This window comes from Genypterus blacodes, unplaced genomic scaffold (genome assembly GCF_046128005.1).
Source record: "Genypterus blacodes isolate CSIRO-AG114 ecotype Tasmania unplaced genomic scaffold, CSIRO-AGI_Gbla_v1 ptg000156l_1, whole genome shotgun sequence".
In the NCBI taxonomy this organism is placed as follows: domain Eukaryota; kingdom Metazoa; phylum Chordata; class Actinopteri; order Ophidiiformes; family Ophidiidae; genus Genypterus; species Genypterus blacodes.
In genome coordinates, this window is record NW_027466957.1 from 2,532,102 (window position 1) to 2,545,325 (window position 13,224).

The following is a 13,224-nucleotide window of genomic DNA, read 5'->3' on the forward strand; positions in this document are numbered from 1 at the left end:
GTTGTGTCACAAAAGGGAATTCACCCGAGATGTCATTGTACACAATAATAAACTATGGAAATCAAAGACTGGGCACCCTTAATTTAATCTGAATATACTGTATAAACATCACCCTCAAAACACTGCAGACTTCTCTGGGCATGAGCGCATCTGAAATGGCCTGATGCAGAGTGGAAATGTGAACTGAGGTCTGACCAGTCAACCTTTCACATTGTTTTTAGAAATAATGGACACGGTGCTCATTGGGTGTGCTTGTTCCTGAGTGTTGTGTTGTAATGTAACACAGTCGTAAACATGCCCCTGTCCCAACATTTTTGGAACATTTCCAGGCATCAAATTTGGAACGAATTTTTTTTTTTAACTATGAAGTTGAGCAGTCAAAGCATTATTTTGTACTATTTGTTTTCAATTAAGTACAGGAAAGAGCATTTTTTAATCACTGCTTTCTGTTTTATGGAGTTTTGTATGTGGAGAAGATTCACTCCAAGCAAGAGCTCAGGTCTGAAGTTTTTAACTCAACCCAAATCTGTAACCTATGATACATGACCCCACACTTGCCATAGTTCCATTGTTTAGAATGCAAACCTGGTTGTAGTCCAATAAAAACATTATTCCAGCCCATGTTGACCATGTTTTTCAATGAATGTACACAAAGAAGACCTGTACGGGCCAGTACGCCATACTGCTAAAAGATTCAGTACCGGCAAGAGGGGGCATCGCATTCAGCTAAAGGCCTCAGCTCCGACCTGCAGCTATACATCACAAGAGAGACAGCACAGTTAGGGAAGTTATGATGTTGATGACACCAAAGGCAAATCACTCTCCTTTTGTTTCAACAGCAATTAGTAAGATAATAAATAATACTCTTCAGTCTGACTATACTACTTACCAGCACAACACCACCATCTTGTTATACTAACATTAACATGATTAACTAAAAGTCACTTTGGTCCATACCATTTGTTCACATGCAATGAACTGAATCAGGGTTACGCCGTCAGGACTCTGCGCCCCCCTCTGGCCTCTTCATGCTTTAACTTACACTTCAAATTCTCTTGGTGGCATTATCCATTTTATATGCATAGGGCAATGTCCCATAGGCATACTGTCATATATGGTCTTTATTTGCTTACTTGATAGTAATTATTATTAATTAATGCTCTAAAATAGCATTATGGTTGCCATTATTCAATGCAAACATGGGCCTGAATGTCACTTTGAAACAAATTTTAGATTATGTAATTGTTTTTTATTTGCAGAAAGAAGCAAAGCCAAATGAGTTAGGCCTTCAACATTTGTCCATTAGGTTTTGTTGCATGTGCACGTTGAATGATTGAAAGACTTTAAATGATTTTCTGCCATGAGTCTGGCCATCTAAGGAAACAAACATAATGTGTTGTTTGATATTGTAAATGTAAAACATGATGGGCCTAATGGCTTCTTCTTTTATGTTTAGACTTTCCTAGTAGACTATTGATCTGGGCTAATGCCTTAATGCTTTTAAAGGGAGCTTCATATACCTTAATGACAGCATCAAGATGTCTTAAGTAATCATTTAATGCAACATTTTCTAATAGGTGAAAGAAGTGACCAATGCCGATTTTTTTGTTAGTTTGGTTTGGATCCCAGATTGTCTCCTGTATTTATAGGTTGTGTTCGTCTGAAATGTCATCTTCAGCCTTTTATTCATTTCATAGAACAGCCTTGGCTGCTGCTGATGAAGGTAGGTGGTACCCCAAGTGCAAACACAGCAAGTATTGCTTTATTTCTCCTACAATATCCATTAATACTAATGCATTTCACCAAATACACTTCTTCCCCAGAGTTTTCAGTGCTCTCGTCTCACAGGTTCCTGTGGAAGCCTGTCCTGTAGAGATGAAGTCCCTGTCCCGCACAAAACTCACAGGTGAATTCGTTCTTGAATTTCCACGCTGTGAAGCAAATTAGAAATGATATACTTAAAAACTTACTTGACATCACTTCAGTAGAATCATGTTTTCCCATGTAGGCAGTTTGTTTATATTTGGTGTTTGAGTGGCTGAGTTTAATCCAGAAGTAGTTTTTCTAGGTTTCACCAGAAGCTGGGCCTACAGCAGTTTTCTGTGTGTGGGTGTTTAAATCCCAGGAAGCCTTTACAGCCCAGACCTCTTTTCCCCTGTTCCTTTCTTTTGTTTCTTTACTGACCGGGTATACTTTGGTCCAGCTTTCTTCATTTCACACACATTCTCTACACACATTTACACTCACGCATCACCTTGCGCACACACTGATTCCACTGATGGACCATTTGCCCCTTTGTGTTTGTTTGCAATTAATTTGGAATTTAATTTGTTTCTTTAAATAAAATTGGCCAATTTGACCATTATGGCTCTATGAAAATATTTTTAAAATCATAACACAGGTATCCAACACGAGATAACAAACTCCTCAATACCAAATCACCCGATTTCAAGTAGTTGTTTGGCAATATTTAAGGCTTTATGACATTGAATCGTCACCAGAACTACAGATTAATCCAAGAACCTTAATTTACTTCTATTCAATTGAACTGTTTTTATATAGCGCCAAATCACAACAAAGGTTATCTCACGGCACTTGCTCATATCATAACATATCCCATTTTTTGTGCCTGGCTTCATTTATGGGACACTAAATCACAATAGAGTTTAATTTAATGTAAGTGTCATTTCAGACTCATCTGTCAGGTGCAATTTTTTCTAAAAAGACCCCACACGTTTGGGTCTCGATAGCTTCATTATAGCACCCCCTCATGGTTGTCCAGTGTCTTGGGGGCGCAGCACTTGTGCTTGGACCCCTAATAATTCATTTAATGAAATATGTGACGTGAATAGGTTTGACCCTGTGACAAAAGTAATCACTAGCGGTTCAAATAAGTTGCAATGAGAAAGAGCATATCATGACATCACAAGCATGCAGATTTCCTCCAGATAAGTACCATGTACAGCCTTCTCTGTGTGATTTGGAGGCATTAACTAATCATTTCTAATTGTCTTAATTTGATTTAAAATTAGCAGCCCTGAGGTTTAAAGAACTCCTAAAGATGAATTTTACCATCATCCTAGCCAAAAATGTGACCTCTGAGCTCCATTACAGCTGCTACACATGGGCAGGTGCTCTCTGACCTGCATAGTATAAGCATTAGAACAGAGATGTATCACCATAACTCCTGTCACTGCCCCTCCCCAGTGGTAAAAGACTATTTCCAGTCAAGGACAGAACACACTGAAAATAGCCTGTTGTGTGTGTCTATTGTCATGAAGACATAGGACTCCTCACTACACCCAGCAGATATTATAAAGGTGAACACATTATTAAGAACACTGCACATTTCATGACATCTCACGTCTTCACTTTCGGTCTGACTTAAACATGTTCCTTTGAAGTCAGTTTAAGTGTTAAGGTGAAATGGATACGGCTGACTTTAGTAGCTTTGTCTGTAATGTCATCCAGATTGTTGGCTGGACCTTTTCAACTGGCTCATGCAGTACATACTTCATGGTGCCCTATGAAGACCGCGTTGGTGGTCCGTTTGCTTGAGATCTCTGTTCTAGGTAGACGCTAACATAACACATAACACAAATACACGTGTACCAACGGATCTGGTAATGCAGTGATGTTTTAAACGCTATTTGGCAAATCAGTTCACACAGTTGACTATTCAGTGACAAGTTTTGATCTGCTCCTGGACACGTTGTAGTGTGCCTCTTCCTCAAGCATCAGCATCTGCTCTCACGCGCTCTCACACCCATGTGTTTATCTATTGTGTGTTTTTGTCTTCTATGAGCTATCTATCTATCTATCTATCTATCTATCTATCTATCTATCTATCTATCTATCTATCTATCTATCTATCTATCTATCTATCTATCTATCTATCTATCTATCTATCTATCTACAGTATCTATCTGTCAGGACTTCCAGTAGTATTTGCACAATAGATTATTTGCGTTATAGATAACATTGTGTTCAGAATTTAGAAAATTATATTTTATACGTCATTTTAGGCAGAATGTATTTTTCTATTACTGTGGCTTTGATGAAGATTAGATCACATCCAAGGAAGAATTAACACAGAAATCCAGCAAATTACAGAGTGTTCACTTATTTGCTCTTATAGCTGTATGTAGATAAGCATGCACTCGGCATGTTTGCATATTGGACTGTTGGCATTGTGTTTGTATTTTTTTTATTTGTACATTTTCACGTTTGCTATTGTAGAAGCTTGTACAAGAGACAACCTGTCCAACACTATTGTTGGACAGCCCCTGTTTTCTATTCATAGATCTTTCCCTCTCTCTTCCTCCCTCACAGTTGGATTATTTAGGATGGGTCAGGATCTTTTTTGGTCCAACAATAAAGACGGGGACAGTCACTGAATTTCACTCTTGGTGCAGCAGCAGCAACTTGTGTGTTGGTGTGTAGGTTACACAGACAGACCATCAGAAATGGATGACGTATATAAAGCAGCGGTGAGTATAGATAAGGCCTTATTCAAAGTCTGATATGCTGTTTAATATATTCTGTATGTCTGATGAAGTTGAAGTGATGACTTCTAACACATTATGATCCAAAAATACTAATTTATTGTCAGTGTGAGCTAACCTTTAGAAAAGACCAAACACAATTGTATATGGTTACACTGCATTGTGAAATAATGTTTATTAGTACACATCAACAAAACACCATGCTCCAAGGTAGAAGTGATGATTTCAAAGTAACAAAACAACAGGAACAATATCCTGCTGTTTCAGAATACAGAACTTAGGCTGTAGTTACGGTGACACGTGTTGATCATTTGAAAGATGTCTTTGATATAAATCAGATTAGCGTTTCAGGCGTAAATGGATAGGCTTCTGCAAATATGATTTATTAGATTTTTATTGTGCTTGTTTTCTGTGTGATGATCATAGTGTTATGTTCCTTTTAATGGACTCCTTTTACTCTTCATATTGTTTATTAAAACAGACATTGTGCCTTTAAGAGCAACAAAAGGGCTAAATCAAGAGCGTGCTTCAAAGGCTATTTTATGTGTTCCCGAAATAAAAGCAGATACCCATGCAGTGCTCGTGTGTGTGAGTGTTGGAAACTGAAGCCTGCACATGTCTGCTATGCTTACTTCACATTTCTGACAATAGAACAGTTGGACAGTAAAGGACGTAGAAGGGAAGAGACAGCTGACGGCTCAAGCTAACAGTGTCAAATACCCCCCAGCCTCACACCCTCCACCGCAACACTCAGAACTCAAGCCCCCTGCCTGCTCTGGTACAGGAACTGAATGTAACAGATTCTTTTTTCCGGAAATTAATTTCAATTGAACAGCTTCAATATGAATGAACATTGAACAGAAGTACATTCATATTTTATATGACTTATTAAAATAAGGCTGTCACACCAGTGAATACAGGGATAAGACTCAGCTGGAGATAAGCCTAAATGGAAGAGCAGGCTTTACTAAAAAATCTAATTAGTTAACAATTACACTTTTTGAATTGACCGCAGGCAGGTGCTTTTGGGGTTAGCTAAATATGCTGGCCATTCCAACCACAGTACAGTGAGAGTTGCTCTGCAATGAAGCTGTAGACTGAAAACATCTCCTTACTTTGATTTTCTCCCACAGGTTGAGAATTTGACAGAGGAACAAAAGAATGGTGAGATATTTCTAATAATAATACTATACCTAATAATGCACTGTTACATAATTCAGTAACAGCACTAATACTACTTTACAACTGCTACTGCTGATAAAAACATAAAACATTTGTTTTGCAATGAATGAAAATAATTAAAAATGAAAGCTGGCTGCATCCCAAAATACAATAAAGCAATGAATACAAAGCTGTAATCTTGTTATTTTATTATATATTTGTCTTTTTTTGTCAGTGTTAATAGGAAGGAACTTGTGCAGTCATGTTTATTTGTAAAGCATATTTGTACATCATTATCACATCTGATCACAAACCTGTCTTTGTTCTTATAGCCTTAGCTGGTTAAATTCTTACTTCAAATGTTTTTTTATGTAGTTGACTGTAATAGTTTAAAATCCTTAAGCAAAAGTGGATTGATTTAATAATACTGTAATTTTTAACATTTCCTAAAAACAAATTGTTCCTATGGTGAAACTCCTTCTAGAGTTCAAGGCTGCATTCGACATCTTCATCCAGGATGCAGAGGATGGCTGCATCAGCACCAAAGAGCTGGGGAAGGTGATGAGAATGTTGGGACAGAATCCAACCCCCGAAGAGTTACAGGAGATGATAGATGAAGTGGATGAGGATGGTACGTCTATAACATATGTCATTCAGATCACAATTCTATTAAGTCACCACCCTCCTTTTTTTGTCTGAGTAATGGGTGCAATTCTGAAGCTATGTACAGTATATAATTTACCAAGGGCCTCTACTACAAAGGAAGCTCAACTGTTCTCGGCCTTGGTGCGTAAGATGGCTTGACAAAGTGAAAGCCCCGCAATCAAGGATAATCAGTACAATGAAGCAGCTTATCAGCAGGATTTGTTAATGCTGAGACCTGCACGCTCTCTGCAAACACAAGCCTGTAGGAGGAAGATAGTGTAGTCCCATGCTGATACATAATTCACGTCAGAGGAGCTTGTGTAAGTGTAGTGTCCTATTTTGTTTAGGATTCTAAGTAAAGTGTACTGAGCCGTGCATGTCAAATGGACTTTAAATTCAGGGATATCAGCAAATATCAGCAGTGATACGTAAAAATATGACTTGAGCTTCAACAAAGCCGACTAACCCTTAAATTGCGCCTCATAGTACAGGCCGTAAGTTTCAGACAAAATTCTAAATAATGGATAGATGCATCTCAGATCAAGGAGTAGCGAGGAAAAGCATTTTGATCCTTCCATGTCAGCTTCCAAGGTTATCCTTGACATTTAACTGCTTACCACCATCAAGTTAGTCGATGTTGTGATTTTTGTAGTATTGAGTGCGCATGTACACCAAGTTTGGTCACAATGGTAAGGAATATTAAAGAAAAACAAAGACTCAATTTTGTCAACCTGAGTCTAGACATTCTACATTAAATGTTTGCAAGAGCACACCCTTTATTCTTAGTTAGTTAGTTAGTTAGTTAGTTAGTTAGTTGGTTGTTTAGTTTGGTGGTTGCAGCAGCACTATGATTTATAATTATGCACTACAATTACAGTTTGTTTTTTTAGGTGGATTTCTTAATGTTTCATGATGTGTTTGCAGGCAGCGGCACAGTAGACTTTGATGAGTTCCTGGTTATGATGGTTCGCTGCATGAAGGAAGAGAGCAAAGGCAAATCAGAGGAGGAGTTGGCTGAATTGTTCCGCATGTTTGATAAGTATGTTTTGCCTCATTGCATACAAAATCTTCAGAATTCAAAGGAATTGATACAAACTATAGTTGATAACCAAATACTACACTTGAATCTAATCGAAATTGAATACATAGCTATTTTACTTAACTAGCTGGAAAATTTAATAATAATAATAATAATAATCGTAATGGTGCATGAATCAGGCTGTAAAATACATGGTGGAATGCAGGCCTACCCCAGGTTTCACCAGAGGGCTCTACCTTCTTCAGGTAGGTCTTGCTAGGATCTCTGTTATACTTCCTGCTCCTAGGTGTTATACCATAACCTTTTGAAGAAGAAGAAGAACACCCCTTTATTTTATCCCAGCAATTTCAGAAATTCAGATCCATGCAGTTCTTACATACATGCTTACTACACACAAATCTTAAAATTGCGCCCCTCCCGCACGCGCATGCCTATGGAGCAGCCAGAGCAGGTTGGGGTTTGGTGCCTTGCTCAAACTTAAGGAATCTGTGATGATAACCACATAATCTTCTGAAGGATTTCAAAGTCTTAGGGTGAGTAGTCTGCAGCCAATTGGTAACAGAGTTAATTTTCTGAGAATCTGAATTACTGTATATAACGAGCGATTTGTAAGAGAACATTGTAATAACATCACCCCTTGGACATGGTGTTGACATAGGCTTGGGCATCTTCAGTGGAAACAAATTCCTTTTCCACACAGCTGTAGCTGATTCGGAGACGAGTCTGGTAGAAAACTAGGACTTCTTCCATGCCCTGTAGCTGGCTCCTAATAGCTTTGAATGCAGCCCAAGCCCGGGTGACTTTTTTTTAAATATAGATTGAATGAAATGCCCTGTGTTTCCAAATATACCAAATATAGGAGGAGGCATTCTGGGGAAATCGGTATACCAACATATTTCAAATACACTGACTTGTAAGGGTATAGCTTCATGAAAATAATGGCATAGCTTAAAAAAAATTGCTGCAATGGATTTGGGGATTACATTTCTTTTTTTAAATTTTAGTTTTTATATGCTTATTCTATGTTGTACTATCTATAATTCAATGTATATTTTGACTTCAGAGTGAGTGTCTGAGACAGACACTAGATAATGGTGGCATTTTCACTGCATGACTATTGTTCAAAGTGGTATTTGCGTAACAGTGTTTGAACTCTTACAAGTGCACACTTGATAGCTAACCATGTTAATGCAACATAATTGGCAAACCACTAGCTTACCATGTCAACACATCCTTGTTTTTAAATTATACCTTGTAGCGCAATGTCTTCCTTTGGTTCAGAATCCGGCCCAAACATAGCATGTGGCTATTAGATCTTGTATTGATGCCAACCTCCACAGAGAGAAAACCGATCAGAGCTGTAACTCAGTTGCGTATTTGCATACCATCCCGCCTACCCAAACACCTTGTTCAAACAACTAACAGAGATAAAATTAGAAATGAGTGCAAAAGCATGCACAGATTTTTCTCTCAACCGCTTTCAGACCCCATGGGACTATGTTACATTTCTGATATTGAGCATAATATGGGATCTTTCATGTTTTCTGTCCTTTTATCTCTTATTCTCAAACTCTCCTTTTACCTAATTTTTGCTAAATATCCTCTCTTCTTTTACCTCAGTTTTGTAGAAAATCTCACTTTCAGTTTTCTTCAACTTTGTCAAAGTTAAAGGTTAAAGTAGGGTATTATTATGAATGCTGAATGGACATGTACTGTATGTGTATTGAGGAATGGCGATGGCTACATAGACTTGGAGGAGCTGAAGGCAATGCTGGAGTCCACTGGAGAGGCCATCACTGAAGATGACATTGAGGAACTGATGAAGGATGGAGACAAAAACAATGACGGAAAAATTGATTATGATGGTACGAGATGCAGCAGCACACAACCCAACATTCACCAGCTGAATTTTCAACAAGCGCTGACCAATCACATAATCCTGTTAACCTTCATGTCATTTTTGATCGTAAAATAGATGGTTTTACTCTGCTAGGGGAATATTGTAATTATTCATAACCAGTTTTGTAAAACTGAAGATGAATGGAAGTTTGTTTAATAATATGGCAGGACTGAGGCCTTTTTCCCTTTTCCTGACAAGATTTTGATTGATGCTTTGATGCTGATTGAGACAGGTATACAATGTCACATAATTTCAGTCATACTTTGTGACTGTCCTGCTATGTGCAGCATTAAGACTTTTACAGATTAACCTACATAGTTCAATATAATTCATCCTGGCTTGTAAGTATGTTTCACAAAATATTTCACTTGCTAAAAAAAGATATGAAATCGGCCTACATAGAAATTAGGTTGTACAGTACTCCCCAGTTGAAATGCTCATTTTTTTTAAACTGTGGAAATGTCTGTCGTCTCTCTGACAGAGTTCCTGGAGTTCATGAAAGGTGTGGAATAAAGGACTCATCAGACACATGGAGACCCCGGAGCATCACAAGGACACACTCACAAACACACAGTGATGGACTGTAAATTTATTTTCCTCCAATACCGATAAGAGGAGAGATTCATAGTAAGAACATTTTCAATAAAGAAGCATTATCAGAAATGCATAACTTGCAGAACATATGTTATTTCAGTAAACCTTCTTTTACATCTAATAGTGAGAAAAAGTAAATATTGTCCTTGTTATACAACTCGTGTATTCTTCTTGTGATGGTGCGTCTTGAGGGAGGCTCATACGTGCAATCCTAAGAACGTTCCTCAGACCGACATCTTCTTCAATATTAATTTTCAAAAAATCTGAGTTAATGTGCGAATAAAGTCATTGTCAGCCTAAGTAAATTACTGCGTTAATGCGATAACGCGATAACTTGCCAAGCCCTTGTATATTTATAAACTTATTTATGACACAAAACACCTATTTTATGTCTTACGTTGAATTTTGAAACATTTTGACAGACTATCAAATTATGAATCCTCATTTTCACCGCTGATATGTCCAAATAATAATTCACTTACTCCATCAGATATCTTTCTGTCAAGGTTCTTTTTGTTCCCTTTCTCTCTCTTTTATTTAATGTGTGGGGGTGGGTGTGTTTCTTGTTTTTCACCACCTGACCCAAAACTTTGTAAGAACAGTATACAATTTAAGGTTAAGGTTCCCTGCACTCATCTTTCTTCAGATTCACTTTTGTCTTGTGAAATTGGAACACATGTATAGATTCCTCAATTTCCTCATATTCTCAGATATTAAATGTGATGTCATGTCAAGCCAAGTCAACTCTATTTCTATATCCCAATATCACCTACAATGTCTCAAAGGGCTTTACAGGCCCACAACATCAGGAGAATTCCATACCCCAACCAAAGCTCTCAAGGAAGACGAGGAAAAACTACAGAGAAAACCTTTATGTATAAGGAAAAAAGGAAGAAACCGCCAAGAGATTCCCCCTCCAAGAATGGGCAGATGGAATGATGTCTGTCTTCCGCGAAGCCAGAGCTGCCCCACTTTTGCTTGTGTAAGTACTGTAACATAGTCAAGGTGTTATTCCAGTGAATGTCAGCTTCATTGAATAATTTAAGCGTTTGCCTGCTGTAGGACAAATTAAATTAAATACTAAAGGAATACTTCTGTATTTGCACTTGTGCTTGGGGAACCACGTCCCAATGGGTAAATTAATTAATTAATTAGGGAGGAACTTAAAACCCAATTCTATTCAATTCAATTCAATCAAATCAATCTCATATCAGAAGAAGAGAACTTTGTCACATCCTTACAAGCCAGACATTGTCTACTCCTACAGTGGAAATCCTCTACTATTTTCAATCTTTATGCTTCTACTTGGGCAAATGCCATGTGCAATGCCATTTCTATGCACACGGCTGCAGCCAGACTTTTAACTTGCACCAGGCAAAGGGACCACAGCACTCCTACAGTTTTAGGATTGATGTTTTACTGCTTGTTTTTAAAGCTTGCTTATCTATGTGACCTTTTAATTCCAAATGGGCCTGATCGATGTCTGAGCTCCTTTGGCAGAAATCTCCTGGTAATACCTTTATCTTGCCATATCACTGAGGGAAAGAGGGTGACAGAGCCTTCACTGTATGTGCCACTAAACTCTGGGATTGCTTGGCAGAGGATCTCAGAACAGCAAAATCATTAGTTTATGATCTAAGGCAGTGGGTCCCAGACTTTTTCTTTCACGCCCCCCATAGATCAGAAGGCTTTTCCGGATCTGTGATTTTTATTGTTATTTTTTTATGTTTATTATGTTTGCTATTTGAATGAAATTTTATTCTGCTTATTTTGTTTGTTTTTGTGTATTTTTGTGCACATTTTGTTTGACGTCACACTCAGAGGGTTTCATATGCCCTCTTTGTTCCGAACGCTTGATTCAGAATCTTTGAGGTTACATGCCTGGGACATTCACTGAGAACTCTCTCACCCGGGGAGTTAAATATAGTAGGACTGCAAAAACACACATGTGCTATGTTAGAAAAAGCAAGTGGTTTGATGTCATATAGGTCAACTTATCAGGCAGACCAGGGCAAAGGCAACAAAATTGCTGTTGGTGTTAGATAATATGCTGTTAGGCAGCACTGAACAACTAGATTCTAGACGATAGACCAGCAGAAACAGGCACCAGAAGGGTATGTAGCAATCTAGAAGTATAGGGTGGGTTCCAGGATGCCATAATGTTAATTTATGTCATCTTTTCTCTGTCATCTGTCTCATTTTGTGAGCTGTGGAAAACCATTGTGGCATTGCCACTTAAGCAAAGGATTTAGAAAGGTTCTACTGTCACAAATGGATACGGTCGTTGCTCTGATCCCTGAATGCAGAGAGGGGGTGGTGTAGTGGAAGCCACATACTAAATCAAACATCTCATAGTCTCTGCAGGTGAGCCTGGAGCATCAGTCTTTTCTGCTTTGGTAATAAAGGGCTGTATATACAGGATTAGAGAAGGAAAACACAGCTCTGTCAAATTTATACATGCCTATAAAATGCATCTTTCAATTCAGCATCCTAATCCACTCTCTGTAAATCTCATTCATAATAATGTCTTTGTAAACATACACTTTGTTTCACAGTGGAAGTTATTTAATCACCAATAGGAAAATTCAAGAGATGGTGCCACCTGATGACGCTATGGACTTGCTTGCACTAAATTCAATTCATAGTTGTTAAAGAGAAGTTTAGAGACATGATATGGTACATGACATGGTCAGTCTGTATGGTTTGATATGATGAAGAGGGCTGCTCTTCTCTATTCTATGCGTGCGTGTGTGTGTGCGTGCGTGCGTGCGTGCGTGCGTGCGTGCGTGCGTGCGTGCGTGCGTGCGTGCGTGCGTGCGTGCGTGCGTGCGTGCGTGCGTGCGTGCGTGCGTGCGTGCGTGCGTGCGTGCGTGTGTCTTTCTCTCTCTCTCTCTCTCTCTCTCTCTCTCTCTCTCTCTCTCTCTCTCTACTGGGCCTCAGCAATTGAGCTTGGCAGCCTGTATTATGTGCATAATCACAAAGAGCTTCACCTGGATAATAATCTGCTTTCCTATGTGCCTGAGGGGCTGCCAGAGATGAAGCTGCAGGTGGTTCATGTCCTGCTGAAACATAGGCAACCAAAATCATTCGAAAAATAAAGTATTTTAGGCAATGTGTTTTCTTTTTAACCTGGCCCTTATTTGCAGATTTTGCTACCAATATATTTATGATCTATCATCATTTATTTATACAAACTATTGTCGAAGCTGAAACAGAAAAATTGAAATAGAGACAACACAGAGGGAATCACACCAATGTGCAACAATGAAATTTTAGCTAGAAGGCCCCCCATACCTCTAACAAGGCAAAACGGGCTGAGGCAAAATGCGCCCTTTATTTTTTCCTCATTTTAGGCATGATCCCACATTTCTCCTTCTACG

General features: G+C 38.5%; 1 protein-coding gene across 1 annotated transcript; it reads left to right on the forward strand.

Annotated features, from left to right (window-relative positions):
- The first annotated feature begins 4,350 nt into the window (after positions 1–4,350).
- Positions 4,351–9,892, forward strand: LOC143013259 (troponin C, slow skeletal and cardiac muscles-like). The gene is made up of 6 exons (XM_076166816.1): positions 4,351–4,490; positions 5,639–5,669; positions 6,151–6,297; positions 7,236–7,350; positions 9,079–9,215; positions 9,732–9,892. Exons 1-6 carry the CDS (start codon positions 4,467–4,469, stop codon positions 9,761–9,763), a joined length of 486 nt encoding a protein of 161 aa, XP_076022931.1. The 5' UTR covers positions 4,351–4,466; the 3' UTR covers positions 9,764–9,892.
- The last annotated feature ends 3,332 nt before the right edge of the window (positions 9,893–13,224 follow it).